The 17,091-nt window shown below is 32.0% G+C and overlaps 3 protein-coding genes across 3 annotated transcripts in view; 1 reads left to right on the top strand and 2 right to left on the bottom strand.

Annotated features, from left to right (window-relative positions):
- Positions 1-722: 722 nt before the first annotated feature.
- LOC110417606 (uncharacterized) lies at positions 723-2,267 on the bottom strand. Its single transcript, XM_021430048.2, has 2 exons — positions 1,503-2,267; positions 723-1,135 (listed from the first exon to the last, which is right to left on the bottom strand). Exons 1-2 carry the CDS (start codon positions 2,245-2,247, stop codon positions 1,119-1,121), a joined length of 762 nt encoding a protein of 253 aa, XP_021285723.1. The 5' UTR covers positions 2,248-2,267; the 3' UTR covers positions 723-1,118.
- A 99-nt stretch (positions 2,268-2,366) lies between these two features.
- Positions 2,367-7,531, bottom strand: TOM40 (translocase of the outer mitochondrial membrane 40). The gene is made up of 11 exons (XM_021430037.2): positions 7,290-7,531; positions 6,237-6,318; positions 6,019-6,118; positions 5,817-5,912; positions 5,656-5,706; positions 5,360-5,425; positions 4,327-4,428; positions 3,581-3,649; positions 3,423-3,506; positions 2,862-2,957; positions 2,367-2,667 (listed from the first exon to the last, which is right to left on the bottom strand). The coding sequence occupies exons 1-11, from the start codon at positions 7,429-7,431 to the stop codon at positions 2,614-2,616; spliced, it is 942 nt and encodes a 313-aa protein (XP_021285712.1). The 5' UTR covers positions 7,432-7,531; the 3' UTR covers positions 2,367-2,613.
- A 6,129-nt stretch (positions 7,532-13,660) lies between these two features.
- Positions 13,661-17,091, top strand: part of PRMT6 (protein arginine methyltransferase 6) — a 6,433-nt gene continuing 3,002 nt past the window's right edge. The window contains exons 1-5 of the mRNA XM_021422029.2: positions 13,661-14,182; positions 14,913-14,978; positions 15,291-15,359; positions 15,803-15,838; positions 16,123-16,188. Of these exons, the coding sequence (XP_021277704.1) occupies positions 13,919-14,182; positions 14,913-14,978; positions 15,291-15,359; positions 15,803-15,838; positions 16,123-16,188 (501 nt within the window). The 5' untranslated portion in view covers positions 13,661-13,918. The remainder of the gene's footprint in view (positions 14,183-14,912; positions 14,979-15,290; positions 15,360-15,802; positions 15,839-16,122; positions 16,189-17,091) is intronic.

Raw genomic sequence — 17,091 nt, 5'->3', positions numbered from 1 at the left:
TCCAGTCATCACAAAGATCAAATTGTCAGCCAGGTTAATTTCCAACAAACGAACCATGAGATAAAGAATCAAAAATTACATGTCGTGGGGCAAATTGAAAAACCCAAATCCAATAACAATATTGAACTGCAACTATGTCGTTTTATCCAAACCAAAAGTAAAGCCGTCTTATTAGAGAAAATAACCAGACTTCTAAGTACAAATTGAGATGTGAAATCCCATCAGGCTCAACTTAAAAGGTAACTACTAAGGCATCTAACTCCAAACCAGTCTCAAGTGATCTATCAACATCACATATTAACCAATTTACAGTTCTCAACAACTCATCAAACACAATAAACAGCCAAGATCAAACTTGACAGCGATGTACCTCTGATAAAAATCATGCATGTCATCCCCTGCTTCTGGAGAGTTTAAATCGCATTCATCACAGTAAAAGCGTCATCCCTTGCGAGAAAAGGGATGAATAAAGAAACAAGTACAATCTGAAGTGAATAGAAGTACAGAGGAAAGCAAAACATTCATAAGACAAAAGCAAGAAACCTGAAACCAAAAAGATGGCAGTATCCATTGGTCTCATAATTTCTGCATATTTATAGTTAGGCCTTCGATTGGAAGATGAGAATACTCTTATTCAGAATAAGGGCTCATCTACTCCCAAATACAAATCACCATTTCCTCATTGCTTCATGCCTACTAAACACTTACAAAGTGTATGGTCATGTTTGTAAACAAATTTGATTCTCAACAACTGTGAAAGTTACATGGTACTCAACTGCACTAATAAACAACCGTAGCAATTTATGCATGAATGATCTGAAAAGAAAACCTATCTGCTGGGCCCTTTACAAGAACAGGACAATACCCAGAGGCAAAAAGAATAATGAGAACTTTGTAAAATGAGAAAAAAATATGATTAAGTTTGATGTATAATTATGCATGGTATCATGACATTACACAAAGATTTATGGCTATGATCAGGCACCTAATGAACAAGTCTTCCGAGGCTGAGAGTATTCACTGCCTCCAATCTGAAGATAAAGTTTGTTTCTTAAAAATCGGATTAACGTCACTGGTGGGACGTCTGATAAAATGCTGCATGGCTGCTTTAAAGAGACTCAAGACTGTCGTTTCCCTAGAAGAAATCAAAACAGTTTGTCAACATTACATTATATGCTTTAAAGATGCATATATGTTTTTTCTTTATTACTCTATAATTATCCAAAGCGTTTATTTTGGTTGAACTCATAGAGTTGATAAAACATCCATATTACTTTTATCTTAGTTATTTGTTCATGAGTTAACCCTAATTCCAATTAGAGGACGCGTTTCCTATGAATTTTCTCTTTTAAATCATCACAGAAGAGCCTGCTTTCTTACTATAAACCACCAATCACTGAATAAATACTGCCAAAAAGAAAAGTGTAGCAAATTAAAAATCAAAAGAAATGCAATTCAGTAACATCAAAAAAGTTTTCTGAAAAGGAAATTCAAATACGTACTACTACTTTTAGATTCCTTCTTTTTATTTTTGGGATAATCGTCGTCGTCGTCGTCGTCGACGTTATCATCTACGTCGGAATCGATGTGATCATCGTCATCGTCAGAAGGAGGAGAAGGATCAAGGCGAGCAGCATCCATGGCCCACCGAATCACGTTCTCAACTTCATCCTCCTCATCTTCACCGTCGGATTTGTCGAGACCGATACTAACTTCCTTAGTAGCAGCAGCAGGAGCAGGATCAGAAGAAGAAGACAAAGAAGCCTTGAGAGCAGCGAATCTAGCGGAGAGATCATCACCCAACACACCCCTCAATTCCTCGTCAACATTACCCACAACAACAACCTTCGATTTTTGCTCCTTTTTTACCTCTTCCTTTTGCTGTTGTTGTTGTTGTTTTAATGGTGCTGGTGATTGTTTTTGTAGTTGCGATTTTGATTGAGAAGTGGAAGGTCGGGATCGGAGGGCCTGGAACCGACGGTGGAGATTGGGGTCGAGATAATCGGGGGCCACGCGAGACATGTGGCTGTCGACTGAGAGTTTTAAGAGCGTCTCGTCCTGCGCTGCCTGCAACAGCTGCTCCACCTCATCGCTTTCTGCCGTTGCCGAGCTCTTCCTTCGGTTGCTCATTTTTTCTACCCTTTCCCTATCTTTCCGCCTTGGCGTCCTTTTAACACCTACACCATTCACATTCTTAGCAGTGTCACAATTGTAATTATATCTCTTATGCTGGCCGTTAATGGTCATACTGACATTCTTTGTAAAATTGCACGGCCCTTTCTATGGAAGGTGAGAAATTTTTTCCAAGAATATAGACTACTTAATTTCATATGGTAAAAGAGTGAATCCCAAAAGGGCAAAGTAAATTTGATAAAGCCAATCCATTTTTTCTTTATGAATAGAGTACTAAACGTCTCAAATTGCACTAATTTGACAAATGCTACAGCTCTCAACTGAAAACGGGAAGCGTTAAACCGAACAAATTGATACCAACGACTGTTAAAATTGCTACATCAGCTCTTCAAGTACACATTCAATTCTTTAATCTTCAACCAGATGCTAAAAGGTGACAATTGGAAACTTCTTCAACTGCTTTTATGTGGTGTAATTGAATCACCCTACAGTCAATCCAAATCCAAATTTGTAGTCTTTCTTCCTATGATCTATCTGCAATATGTAAATCCACAAAAAATGTTAAGGAACATGACTCTTGAGGGCTTTGATCAATCAAGGGAGAGATATAAAAATGTTAAACATAAAACGATTAATGGTATCACACTCACAAGCAAAAACAAAACAACTAATCAAATCTCTCTTACGTGTATAAACCACAGATTTCTTTCCTAGAAAAGTTATCTTACCTCAGCAGAGAGAACAAAATTTAGGCCCATATTTAACCGCTCTTCGAGATAAGCAGCTGTGCATCCATTTGAATCAATCTTCCCCCTCAAGCGACACTGAAAACATGACAAATTGATTGAACAGAATGATGGTTCAGTTAGACTTTTTTTTATTAGTTAGTAGAACAATTTTGTCAGAATACAACCTCTAAACAAATCTACCCACTGATGTCAACAAACTTCATAACAAAAAGACTTCCTCAAAGATAGCTTTGCTTCTTTGGATGTCTTACCAATCACCTCATTGTGGTTGGTCATGTTTCCTAGCACTGCCGTCGGTCTACTCCTTTATTTAACTCCGTCAAAATTAATAATAACAGCATGTAAGAGGTCTATTGTATTACACCACCCAAAATTCTCAAAGTGAGGAAACAGAAGACAGCTTTATAAAGTTCTTTTTTGATGATACTGAGATGGTAACATGGATGCATAAAAACAATATAAATTTTAAATTCTAATGTGTATAGACATGCAAAAAATCAATGTGCATTAATATTGATAATCTAGCAGCCCAAAACTTACCTGTCTAAGGATGTAGTCATAGCCGACACTTGCTGTTACATCTCTTGACATGTAGTTATACATGAGATCTGATGCAAGAGAAACCTTGACAGAAATAAATGTGTAAGAATGACTAGGAAAAAAAATCACTAACATTTTTAGGAGGACAGAGTTCTTACCTTCTCAGATACCTTCTGAACATAGCTCAAAGCAACCATTCCAGTACTTGCAACTTGCCCTGTGGCAACCTGCAGGCAAAGAGTGCTTAGGTTGGTTTTTTGTGCCTAAAGCAAACAGAGAATAATTCTACCAATAACATTTCAATTCCATCCCAACAACATATTCCTCTTGGAGAAGCTAAGATAAAAATATGGTCTTGGAGAAGTGAATTAACTATTGTATGGATTAAAACTCAGCTTTAGAATTAGCATTTCCGATCAGCTACCCAGGGACCAGAGAAACATTATTTCTGAAGATCTAGAAACTTACTGAACAGAAGTTTAAAGACCTGAACTAAGATCTTTTCATGGGCCTATAACATGTGCGAACAGGCACAGACACAAAATCATCAAAACTTGACCTAGAAGCAGAGCGCCAAACATTAACCTTTGTACAAACTAGTTTTGTATGCACATTCAGCTTCACCTTTCAGAAAGACAGCATTACACCATGTCCTTGATTCCAATGACTTGGTCCATTACTTCCATATTTTTGAAAAGTCTTAAGTCATTGAAAAGAAAAGACAACCTGATTCTCACAACTTGGCAACCCCATTCAGCATTTTGGTTAGGGAAATCTATTTGACATCCCTACCTTTGTAACGGACTTAGAAACATATTTAGAAAGTAATAAACAACACCCACTAACTATTGCACGAATAAATATTGACAAGCTAGTAATAAAGGATGAAACCAGGACACATTACCATCTTATCTGTATCATATCGGGCAGCATAACCAATGCCAGACTTTCGGTGCTGACCAGCCCAAAATACTTCACCACCCAAGGATAAATGTTGTGTCACACTCTGCACAAATGTGGCATAATTAATAACAACAAACACAATCATAATTGCAGAAGTAGTGGATTTGGCAGAAGATTGATCATGATTGTAACTACAAGAAATAGCCCTAACAAGCCAAATACTACATACTTCGTAAGCAGAACCATCCAAAATAGAAAGAGATGACAAGGGCTATTATAAATCATTTAATTCACAAATAAACAACAACGACAAGGGCCACGATCAGTTATCAATTGTTGGAAGAACATGAAATTACTCATAGAACTTTCAGACAGAGAGCAATAAAACAATAAGGCATGTCAATCTAGGTCAATGAGATGCTATCAGTGCCTCTTTAAAACAGCAAACAAAATGCAAATGCAGAAGGCGTTCGGCAAAGGAAGTCTAGGTTGCTTTTATCGTTAATTAATATATCTTATACTATTTTTTTTTCATTTAAGAAAAAGGAAGATAAGGAATAGCATCTCCACAAACAACATATTGACATAAATGAGAAAGCTTGCATCTCATGTTGTATATTCTTCAAGAAAAAGCATTTGCATAGTGATTGAGATGACTGATCCTGCAGCATGATTGGCAGGGTAACACGGTCACAAACACACATAAACGGAAATAATAGGAAAACTTCTAGCAGGATATTACTATTTTTATTGTCACTTGACAACACAATAGAGAGTAATCCTTTTGGGAAGGCATCACCTGTGATTAGTTTAACTGGCAGATACAATTCTATCTTCATGTCAATTTTTAACAAGCACGCATCTTAGGATTTGCAAATGCATAGAGAAACCACAAAGGCCACATGATTTTGCATCAAAGTATTGTACAATTCATTTTTCGTTAGGTACAGATCATCCAATAACTTGTCCATTATGCTGAGTTCTACACCTCTCAGATTAACTCAGCAGATGTAATGTGGCTTCATACAATTTACCTGGATATAACTAGCTCCAAATAAGGCACCATTTCCCATTTGCAACTGAGACCTGTAGTCTTTACCCTGTACAAGGAAAGAAAAATGTCAAAAGACAAAAAGCAAGCTCATAGTTCATGGCAGCAAGCCACTGAACAAATTTGTTTACAAGCACAAAAATAGCTCCCCAGATGATGAATTAACTCAAAAGAAAATATCAGAATATCAGGTGTCACACTCACAATGACACAAACAAAAATACATGCACAAACCAAAGCCAACTAGCCAAGATATAATATAGTTTAGGAGTGACTGACCTTGTAATCAAAGTTGACCATGCCATGTGACATATGAGGCTCATTAGTAAGCTGGAACAGGAAACAACAAAGTTATCAACTAGCTTACATGTGAAAAACCATATATTCTGCCAGAAAACAGGAAAGCCAAAGATTAACGAACAAATGAGAACATGATCTACCTGGGCATTAGCCTTCACGGTAAGATTGTCAGTCAGATCCCATTTCACTCTGGCATTGAGTCTACCATCAGTCAGCACCCTCCCGATAAGCATCAACTGCATAAACCCATAATTGATCCCACTTACAGATTGACTTGCTAACACAAAATAATTTAGGAGGACAGGAAGGTGATACTGGAAGAGAATGAAAGCAGCCACCTACACTTGGGTCAATGAAGTTGGCACCAAATTCATAATGAGCAGTAGGAATTTTAATGGTTTCGGCAGATTGAGAAGGAATTTCTGTTGGGCCCATAAACACACTGAGATGATAGGGAATGCATAATACCATTATTAATTAATACAGAAAAGACATAAGAAAATATCAAAAAAATAAAAAATAAAGCAAAAAGGTCAAATAGTCAAAGAAGTAGAAGCTACCTGTGGCTCAGTGAGAATTTCTGATTTAGTCCTTTGGTGAAATCGAATCGCAATCCTTCAAAAGTTTCTGGCTTCAGAGACACTGCCAGACATATTCAAGCAATAAACATTAATGTTTCATTACAAAGAACAGATTCTAACCACTATTTTACATCATTCTTTTGTCTACAAAATAACCCTGCCAAAAATTCATCATTACACCCTAGAATTCAAAGCTTGTAGAGATAGCTACATGATTAGACAACAAAATTAAGTGGATATTCTTCAATATTTGACTGGCACATGGAATTAGGATAAGATGCTAAAGAAAATTGCTGCCACCGAGATAAATATAGCAAACATGAAATTAAACATACATCTCAAAACACTCAAGACAAACATTCACAGAAAAAACCTAATTGTATCTCAAGAACCTAACTACATATTCAATAACAATTCTAGTAGTGTATCACTCTCACATATTTTACTTCCCCTAGTAAACCCCATTTTTTTCCCTTATTGCCAAACATTACAATTTATTTACGCAGCACCTTCACACACTACTATAAATGTCACCTTGGAAGTTGGGTATATTACAAGTAATAGTAATTAGTAATATAATTGTTCAATATGAAACCCAGAAAACCTGCTTTCCCCAATTTTAAGAAGCGACTGCTCTATAAAAAAATTCCATTTAAAATAAATAAAAAAATAAAAACCTTCGCTGTTATTAGAGAAAGAGATACTTACGCTTTTACTTTTGTAACTCATGAAAATTTATATATTTAAAAAAAAGAAACTATCATTTTCACTAATCAGAGCAGACTAGGGTTTTAAGAAAGGGGCTTAACAACAAAACCTAAAGCTAAATCTTCAGCCCCTCCATTCCACTAACTTCAGCATCTCAACCCAAAATGCCAAGCCATAAAATTCTACATAAGCCAATACAGATCAAAAAATGACCAAACAAGGTAAACGAAAACCTCAACCGTAATCTCCAGACTAGTAACCAATCAACAAATTAAAGAATAAAAACAAAACCCATTTGTAATCAAGAGATAAGGGAAGACTAACTGAGAGCTTCGCGGTGGATCTCTTCGTAAGGAATAGGGCATGGGAGATTCATGTAATCGGTTTTCTCCTCATGTTTGGTATGCGCCGTTTTGGATGCGTCAGCTGGAATCGTCGTAGTGCCTGGAGGTACAAGCCCCGCCATTTCTCCCTGCTATTCTTTTGATGTATTTGATCCGAAACTAAGCAGCCGCGAGCGCGAGTGTGAAGAGGGAGGGGCAAAAGAAGAGTAGTTGCAGCAGTCGGGCGGGGCTTATTATGGGTTTTAGCCAGGGTTTTATGTGCTCCTTCCCTAGGGAGGGGTCCACCTCTATTTTCCATTTTCCTTTTTTAAGTAAATAAATTTAGTAACTGTGTAGTATTTTCTTTCTTCTTTTAAAAATAAACCAATTTATTTGTTTTATGGATGGTAAATAGGGTTTAATAAGATTAATTAACCATAAATAAATAATGAGATGGACGGTGGAGATGCAAATAGACTATCAAACAATTAATAATAAAAATTTGAAACTTGCGTAGATTTGACTGCTGAAAATAGCAGCAAGCACGAGATGACATAACCAACCAAAGTTGGATAAAGATGGTGTCTTATTTGAGAAATTTTCCAAATGCCAAGAGAAAATTTAATCATTTTTATTGACTTTGTATCCTCATATGCGTGCATCGCTTATTTGAAATCATTTGTAAAATATAGAAAATCAATATTATTGTATTAAATACGAACCAATCCTACGGTTGTTCACTTCTTTATACATTATAATTCATGTTTCTATATTTTAATAATATCGTATAAATATAAAATATTAATAATTATATAAATAAATGTGAATATATTATGATTAATTAATTATGTGAAGATTTGAAACATATATACGTATATATTTAATAATAGAGTAATTTAACATAATATAATTAGTAAATTTGTTGAACGTGTATGATTATGTTTTATACGATACAACACAATTGAATGATCAACATGATTCAATTTTTAACACAATTAATTTAAAATATCTATAATTAAAATTATGATGTAATTATTTAAATTTAAAATCAATAATTATAAAAATAATTATAACTAGACAATAGTATCATCAAATATAATAAAATTCATTAAATCCACTATCAAAATAAATTAGTCTTTTATTACTAAACATAAACAGGTCGATAAATGTGATCATTTATAGGGATTAAACACAATAATACTATGGACATAATTAATTAAATGTGTCTTAAATGTGTTAATTGTACTTGATATGTTAAAGATTCAAAATATAATAAGATTAAACTCAAACTCGTTTAATTTTATATATTTTCATGTTATGTCCAAAATTGTCAAGTCTAGTTATTAGGCAATGAATATGTAAGATTAAGGTATAATTGTTAGGTTAAATACATCCTCTTTAATTGGTTAAACTTTTTATTGAATATAAATAGCAAAAATATTTAGGATGTATTTGATACATTATTAAAAATTAAATACTTTTTATAATGTATTTTTAGGAATTATCTAATGCAAAGTTTTTAACAAAAAAAGTATTAAAAATCTTTTAGTTAATTAATATATTTATGAGTCAACTTTAGTTAAAGAAAAACATGTTATTTAATTAAATTAATTGTATATTCTTTCATTTTAATCAATTATTCTTTTTTTTAATTTTTTTATTGATGTAAGATACTTAGAAATTTATCTCTCTTTTACAAGAGATTTAACAATAAGTCCACTCAAATATTTAATTTTCAATAGCAAACAAATTAATTTTTATATCATAAATTTAATACATAAAATTTTAATTTGTAACTAAAAATTTAATAATTTTTATATCAAACAAAAACTAAATTCATAAGTAGGAAAATGTTTACATTTTATCAAATTAGTGGTAAGTAATATTGTTGAAATTAGTCATTTCATAACATGCAAATAACTAAAGAATCAGCTCTATCTTTCCACCAATTGAAAGAGAAAACAAGTGGCATTCAAATTTGAAATTATTCATTTCATAGGTGGAGTGTGAACACTAATGAAATAATAATACTACTTTAATAAGGGTTGTAAAATTAAGCAAACAAGCAATTAAGTGGTTTAGAATAAATACCATATATGAGGAAATGTGATTAATTTACAATTGGTGAGAATTATAATTATATGACTACAACTTGTTTCCTTCTTATTTTTTATTTTTGAGAAATATAAATTTTATATACTCCGTTTCTTTATCTTACTATGTTATTATGTTGTTTCATGTTGGCATTATGATTTAAAAAATCCCTAAATTATTTAAAAAATATTCGAAAACATCGTTATTCTTAATTACTAAATAATTTTTTTAAAATTTTTTAAGTAATTTAAGAGTTTTTTTAATTACTATTCCTTTCTTGTTTTTGTTTTGATATGGTTTTTGTATTAGCATTTTTTTAAACAATTTTATTTTAAATAATAAACAAAAAAATTATTATTGACAAAATGATTTTCGTGGTTTGTTCCCTCTACTAAATGGTCCTTAAAATAGGATTGGTGAGAAATTAAAAGGGTTACGTAATTATTTACCATTAGATCAAAAGAGTACATGTTTGATAGGAGAGTAAGAGCCTATTTAATTTATTTTTTTTAGTTTAAAAATTATTATAAAACCCTTATAAAAAATAATAACTTTTGAAATTAAGTTAAAGTTTTTAGACAAAATTATTTTTTATAAGTTTTTTTTCATAGATAAGTTTCTTGGAACAATAACTTATATAAAGTATAATTTTGGCTAAAATTATTAAAAAGAATATTTAATAAATAGCTTCTAGTAATGACAAATTCTTTTGTTTACAATGGAAAAAAATTAACTTTATTTTTATCTATTTAAAACAAATTTTTTGAAAATATAAAAAGTATTTTTATAAAACATAAAATTTATAATTAATAATAAAATCATAAAAAATAGTTTTACAAATAATTTATAAATAACACTTAATTAAAAAATAACTCATAAATCAATGATTTCTCTTTTCCATTAATGCAGTGGCTATTTGGTTTTGAATTCTATCCACGTAACTATCATCCAATGCTTTTCTATATGTATATAAACCTATTTCTTCATCATTATTTCTTTCTTCTTGACTCTCATAAATATAATTAGGATTATAATAGCATCTATTGTAGGAAGAACAACAGGAACATGTGATCCTTCTATAGCATCAATGCATTGCTGAAAATAAAGCTAATATCTACGATCATTTTTATTTTGAATGAAGCTTTTACAAATTGAAAATCTAGACCCTTGATAATTTCATTGGCCAAATAACCACAAACTATCTAACATTTCACCGAACTTGCTACTTACAATCTTTCTCAATTTTTCAAATTTATTTTGGATATTACAATTTATTTCACAATGTACATAAGTCCAAAGAAACATAATAAACTCCAATGTTGACATGTCTTTAAATGGATGTAACCATCAGTTATTCATTAATGTATCTATAAGTTGCAAAACAACATGTGATCCCATCTTAAACAATCTATAACTTTCATCCGAAATTTGTAAAGTTTCACATATCCAATTCCAATCATTAGAATAATTGAAACAGTTTGTATGTCATGTGATATACAATTGCACTAGCAACTCTTCCATAAATGTTTTGATAAAATATTGCACATTTTCTTCTTTTTACAACTTGTATTGATGCTTTGATTTTATTAAAAGATATTTGTTTGACAATATCAAAATACATAACTAAAAATCCAAATATATCAACTAAAAAAACAAATATTATTTCAAATAAATCAAATAGTAGAAATAACAATTCAAATAAATATAACATGAATAATAGCAAATTCTTTCAAATACTAATTCAATTACACATAACAAGTAACATAAATACAAAGAGAAAGTAGTTTAAAGTTTAACATCAACCCAAGATAAACAAATCAAATCTTAAATTAATCAACTACTTCCACCACAATTTTTTGATAGATTATGCTCATATAGAATTCAATTTAACTTATCACTTAAATCTAACAAAGAAATAAAAATGAGTCTATTTTTTTAATCAATCGTAATGCAAAATTAAATTCATTTGTACTTAATCTCATCTCATTTTGTAGAGATTTCAATGTTTAAATGCACTTCGAAATTCTATATTTTCTTGTAACTTGCAATGACACTTAAATTTCAGCATTGTCAATTGTATTGTGACTTTTTACTACCTCACACAAATCGTTCTAATGTTCTTTGCAAGCTTGTTGGAATTCCAATTTTTGTCTTACCCTTTGTCACTTTTTTTCCCATTTTTTCTAGCACCAATTTTTTCCTCTTGATTTAAGTATTTATCATAAGACTGTTATCTTCATCACAATTGATTTCTTCAGCATCGGATACAACACTGTCTTGTAGCAAAGTTAGATTTGCAAATTTGATAGTATTTTCAATTGGTACACCCATCGCTGGTGTTCATGCATTTTGGCTAGTGGCTGTTGTATCTCTAAATATAAATTCTAATTTATTAGCATGTTTCAACATGTGATATCCAAATCGAACATATTTTAAATTAGCCTACACAAATGTCAAAGAGAAATAAACTTTTAAACGGCGTGCATATGTAAAATAATTTACAATAGTTGAAACATATAAAATTTAAAATACTTTACTTTTATTTTAGTTTCCTACCATGTGGCATTAGCTTTAATGGTTCGCGTCTCATGGTTCCAACCCAAACTTGTTTCTTTTCCCCTTAATTGTTTCTATAAAGTCTATTCATTCTTTTTATTATTCAGTCTATTTTTTAATTTCTTTTGGTTATAGTTTTTATTAGCACGAGTATTAAATTTCTCTACTACAACTTTCCATTTTTTAGTTTCGAATGAAATTATTGGCTTTCCACACTTATAAATCTTATTCGGACAAACTTGAAGTAAGATTTTGATAATGACCAAATCTCATTTTACATTATGTTTTGGTTTTTTTTGAAATTTTAAAATTAGGTGGAGATATTTCTTAACTAGCCATTAATTGTAACAAGTATATAAAGCAATACATCTTGTGTCAACATTATCCAAGAACTGATCATTTAGCTCAGATCGTTCCTAAAGATCGCATATGCATTATAACAATTAAACCAAGATGCATAACAAGGCAAAAAATGCTTGAAATTTATACAAGTATATGTCACTCATAAATCATCCAACATGACTAAATCTTCCATAACATTCAGGGACACTTCCAACAAAACTTGAAAATAGAGAAATTACCATTAATTATATCCATAAAAAGATAATAATTTCTAAGAAAGTGATAGTTAATTATTTGGATACATTTTTAATCATTTGTAATTTTAACAAAGTTCAATAAAAAACAAAGCTTAATATATTTACGTACACATTGAAATAGAAAACCAACAATATTGGAATAAAAGTAACTAGATAAAACTATTGGGATGTAGAGCTACCTCATATTAGTTTATCAACCATGCGGTGATTTAAACAAAAAAAATGATAGACCCTCAAGATCTTTCAATAATTTTAATGGATCTAAGATGTTTACCAAGAATCTAAAATGGTAGCTTTGATTCTCCAAATCGTTTAACAATAACTTAAATGCTTATATCAAAATTAAAAGGTAATTGAAATAAAGAGAGACTCCAAAGAAAAAAACGAAAGAAAGAAAATGAAATATAAAACCGAAAGAAAAAAAAGTAGTATCTGAATACAGGTTTGAATTTTAAGTTTTTTTTTTAATCTTATTAAGAATAAAAAAACCCTCAAATTTTACTATTTTATAACTCAATTTTTTTTAATAGTTTTTGTAGAGAGAGATAGAGAGGAGAGAGATTACGATTTACCTTGAAGGAGAAAGGTGATTTGTAGAATGAGGGAAATGAGAGATAGTTTTTGAGAATGTAATGTTGAGATTAAATTTTAATAAATGAGGATATTTTTGAAATAAAATTATTTTTTTTAAAATTGATAATTTTTTAATAGAAGAGAAGAAAAAGCTCTTTTCTAAAACTTTTATTTTAGATTTTTTTTAAAAAAATATTTTTTTAACAATTTCTCAAAATTTTATTTGATTCAAATTTTATTTTTAAGAGATAAATAAATTAAAAAAAAAATCGAGCTAAACAGGCACTAATTATAAATTGTTAGGTACTTAATGAATATAAATTTACACTTGTTTTAAAAATAAAATCCAAATATATAATAAAAAGGTTTCAATTTTAGAGAAAATTAAAACTAGAAATTAGCAGTATGTATTCCGTCCACAAGAGAAGATTTTACTCGAAGTCGTATTCCTCCGCCTCTTGTTGGTTTTTTTTTTCTTTTTTTAATTTTTTATTTTTATTAAAAGGGTGTAAATTAAATATTTGAACAACTGATCAGGGGGGCTGTAAATTGAAAGTAGAAACGCATCCCAGTCAATCGGCCCTCTCTCTAATCTCTGTTCCAAACACACCGCAAACCCGTAACCTTAACCTTAACCTTAACCCTTGTTTGGTCCTTTCAACAGTAAAACACCGTCACCCCCCTCGTTGGGTTTGTGTCAAAAATCCCGACAAAAACGCTGCCGTTGGCTCCCTTCTCTCACAGTGCCGGTGAATTGCTGCTCTCCCTGCCTCCAACCCAAAAAACGAAAACAGAAAGGAAAGAAAAAATGTTTGGAAGCGCGGGATATAGTAATGGCTACCACCAAAGCCAGCAGCAGCAGAGCTCGGGAGAAAAACGAGGGGGAGGACGAGGGAGGAGGGGAGGTCGTAGGTCTCGTGACCCTCATGGGTTTAGGGTTTCTGAGCGCCAGCACCACCACAATAACAACAACAACCAGCAAGAGCAGAATTCACCTCCTCCTTGTACGGACTTCGACATGGCCTACTTTCACTCTTATGCCCATGTTGGCATCCACGAAGAAATGATCAAGGTCCTTCTTCTTCTGCTTTTTTGTTTGGTTCTGCTTGCTACTTGTTTGTTCTTAGCTGGGTTTATTTTGTTTTGTTAGTACTTCTTCAGGGACTTGGTGAATTTCTTTTACTTCTAGCTTTGTGGGTTTTGTTTTTTCGGAGGTTTTTAAGTGTTTAAATTTACTAGAATGTTAAAGAAGATGAAGAGGATTTAATGGTTTATCGCCATGTGAGGTAGGGGTTTTCAAGGTCGCGACTTCTAAGTGAGAGTTTTAACATGGGAATTCAAATTTAAGTTTTCCTTATATCTTCACTTCCTTGTTTTAAAAATGCGTGTGTTTGTTAATATCAATCAGCTAGGTCATCTGTGCCGACTTTGTTGAAGCAATGTTGAATTGTGCATTTGTGTCCAAAGTTTAATACAGGCAATTCTGTTAGATTAAGCTTTGTGTTCTTCATTTGGTAATTCAACATTTCTTGACTTTAGCTCTTCATTTGGCAATTGAACATTTCTTGACTTGAGCTCTTTCCAATGGTGGGTTCTTTGAATTATAGTTTGTTGTTTAAGGAAAGTTTTTAATTATATGTTTCTCAGCACTTTAGCCAGCTTATTATTAATTTGTATGAACTTGACAAAGTTCTGAGCCTTTATCACTTGCAAATTTGGATCACCTTTTGCCTTTTTAAATAATAATGAATAAAAAAATTCATGACAATTTGCTGATCTTAGTTTTTCTCTGAAGCATACAGGATCGAGTTCGTACTGAAACTTACAGGGCCGCAATCATGCAACACCAGAGTTTTATTGAAGGCAAAGTAATACCATTGTTGTAGTCTCAGTTACAAAATTTTATATGATCTCTTACTCAAATCTAAAAATATCAGGATAGTTCTGTATTTACGCAAGCTTATCCTGCTTGGTTGCATTTTGTGCAAGATTCTCATTTTATCCAGTCACAACATTTATACTGCACCTAGTATAGTCTCACACCTAAATGAAATGCATTTGTCTCTTATAATATACGAAGCATCTGGCTCTCACACACGCTGGTTGTTTTAAGAAATGTTTTGCAAACAATATATACCTGGTTCATTCCTCCTCGTTATTGGTTGTTGTCATGCTTCCAGGTTGTAATGGATGTTGGATGTGGCACAGGCATTCTTTCAATATTTTGTGCTCAAGCTGGTGCAAAACGGGTAATATGTCTTGAAGTGCATATTTTTATAATTCACGTATTTGTGCTGGAGGTATCACTGGACATTTATATGAAAAATTGATTCAATCACTATTTTCTGCATATGATGTGGTACCTGTTTCTACTAATTTCTGAAGACTACTTTCTTTAACTAGTGCAGGAGGGTTGCTAGAAATTGAATTTTGTTTAATATTTTTTATTTCCTCTAGTTTTTCTCTAACTAGTTTTTAACGCGAATTTTTTAATTTTATCATTAAAAAAGACAATAGGCATCTATTGATCTTTTGACCAAGAGAAATGTAGATAGATCTTCAATTTTGTTTTTCCTTTGATTTTTTAGAAGTTCAAAATCTATTGGTTCCTCAAGGTTATATTCTTGTTGTTAATGTCAATGGAATCATTTAAAATAAATGGCTAGTATCTAAAGTGATTATATGCTCTCAGGTTTATGCAGTGGATGCAAGTGATATTGCAGTGCAGGTACTTTGTTGCATTTGTGTTTATTATTGAGGCATTTCTACAATCTGTTTGTGAGACTGCAGATTTAGTACTTTTTCCATCTCACATCACCATTGTTGTTATCACAAGAATGAGAATATGATATCTGGTTAACACAGAAATTAGAGGATGAAAGCTAGTTGTATATCAATAGTATGGAATTATATATGTTCTTTTACTTCTCTAGACCTTTCCTTGACTGGCTCTGTTGTATTAGAAATGAACTGGCTATTTGGTTTGTATTAATCTTTGCTATTTGCAAGCAGGCAAATGAAGTTGTGAAATCAAATAACTTAGCTGAAAAGGTCATTGTATTGCATGGACGAGTCGAGGTAGGCTTTTCCTCTCAGGCTTATTCATATGTATGTTCCTTGGTTGGAAGCATATCCATTTTTATGTTTTAATGGTCTTAATCTGTTAGCATATTTGAGAACAAAAACAAGCGCCTATATATATTAACATTTAGATAAGGTTGGGGGAGAGGAGAGTTGAACCCTGGACTTTGAGCCTTCTTTGGAGGGTAATTAACAACCAGTTGGCCAAGGTGGGGTTTTATTTCTTTCTTAAACTTTTTAAAGTTAGTCAGAATCATTTTTTATCTATGGAACTGCAAAAATTGGTTTTCAACATTGTGGAATTAGAAGTGTCGCTCTATGCAACGAAGATGGGACCTTTATGCAAAGGTTTGCTTTTACAGTCCATTTTAAGACTTTGCATCAGTGTTGGTGTTTAAATATTATTAGAGATGAGGGAAGACTTCTATTTTATCCAATTTGAGGCATTGTGGTAGCCCTTTTGGATGCTCTCATTGGTAGATGACTATGCAATTATGGTTGCAATTGGGGATATATTAGGTTAGTTTACAAATCTTTCGTGTAGTTGACAATTGCTCCATGCATAGTTATGGTGATCATAGGATAATAATTGATGATGCTTGCACGTATGGAAGATTAGCCCATCATACTGTTTGCTGGTGTTGCCAGTGCTTGCATATTGGCCTGAATCTGCACATGGGTGTATCACTTCGTGGATTAATTATTGAGCAATGATTTCTGCTATTTGTCTCTTTCTTTGGAGGAGTAAAAAAAGCAATGGCTATTGCAGACTACATTAGTTTAGAAGTATGAGGTAGATCATTTAAGATAATGAAGAACCAAAGGTAATTTGTGCATGTTTATGTTGGAATCTAGATCTGCTGGGAAACTTCTACCTGGTGGTGGTGTGAGTGTTTAGGG

Source organism: Theobroma umbraticum, unplaced genomic scaffold (genome assembly GCF_002168275.2).
Source record: "Theobroma umbraticum cultivar Fairchild unplaced genomic scaffold, ASM216827v3 scaffold_30.0, whole genome shotgun sequence".
Lineage (NCBI taxonomy): Eukaryota > Viridiplantae > Streptophyta > Magnoliopsida > Malvales > Malvaceae > Theobroma > Theobroma umbraticum.
Note: the sequence above shows the minus strand (reverse complement) of the source record. Positions and strands in the feature narration are given on the sequence as shown.

What these genes read in the sequence shown, in the direction of transcription:
- LOC110417606 (XM_021430048.2), bottom strand. Translation starts at nt 2,247, where the DNA reads ATGACCATTAACGGCCAGCATAAGAGATATAATTACAATTGTGACACT.
- TOM40 (XM_021430037.2), bottom strand. Translation starts at nt 7,431, where the DNA reads ATGGCGGGGCTTGTACCTCCAGGCACTACGACGATTCCAGCTGACGCA. An exon ending in TTCAGAAGGTATCTGAGAAG is followed by an intron (nt 3,507 to 3,580) that starts GTAAGAACTCTG and finishes ATTTCTGTCAAG; the next exon opens with GTTTCTCTTGCATCAGATCT. An exon ending in ATTTTGTTCTCTCTGCTGAG is followed by an intron (nt 2,668 to 2,861) that starts GTAAGATAACTT and finishes TACATATTGCAG; the next exon opens with ATAGATCATAGGAAGAAAGA.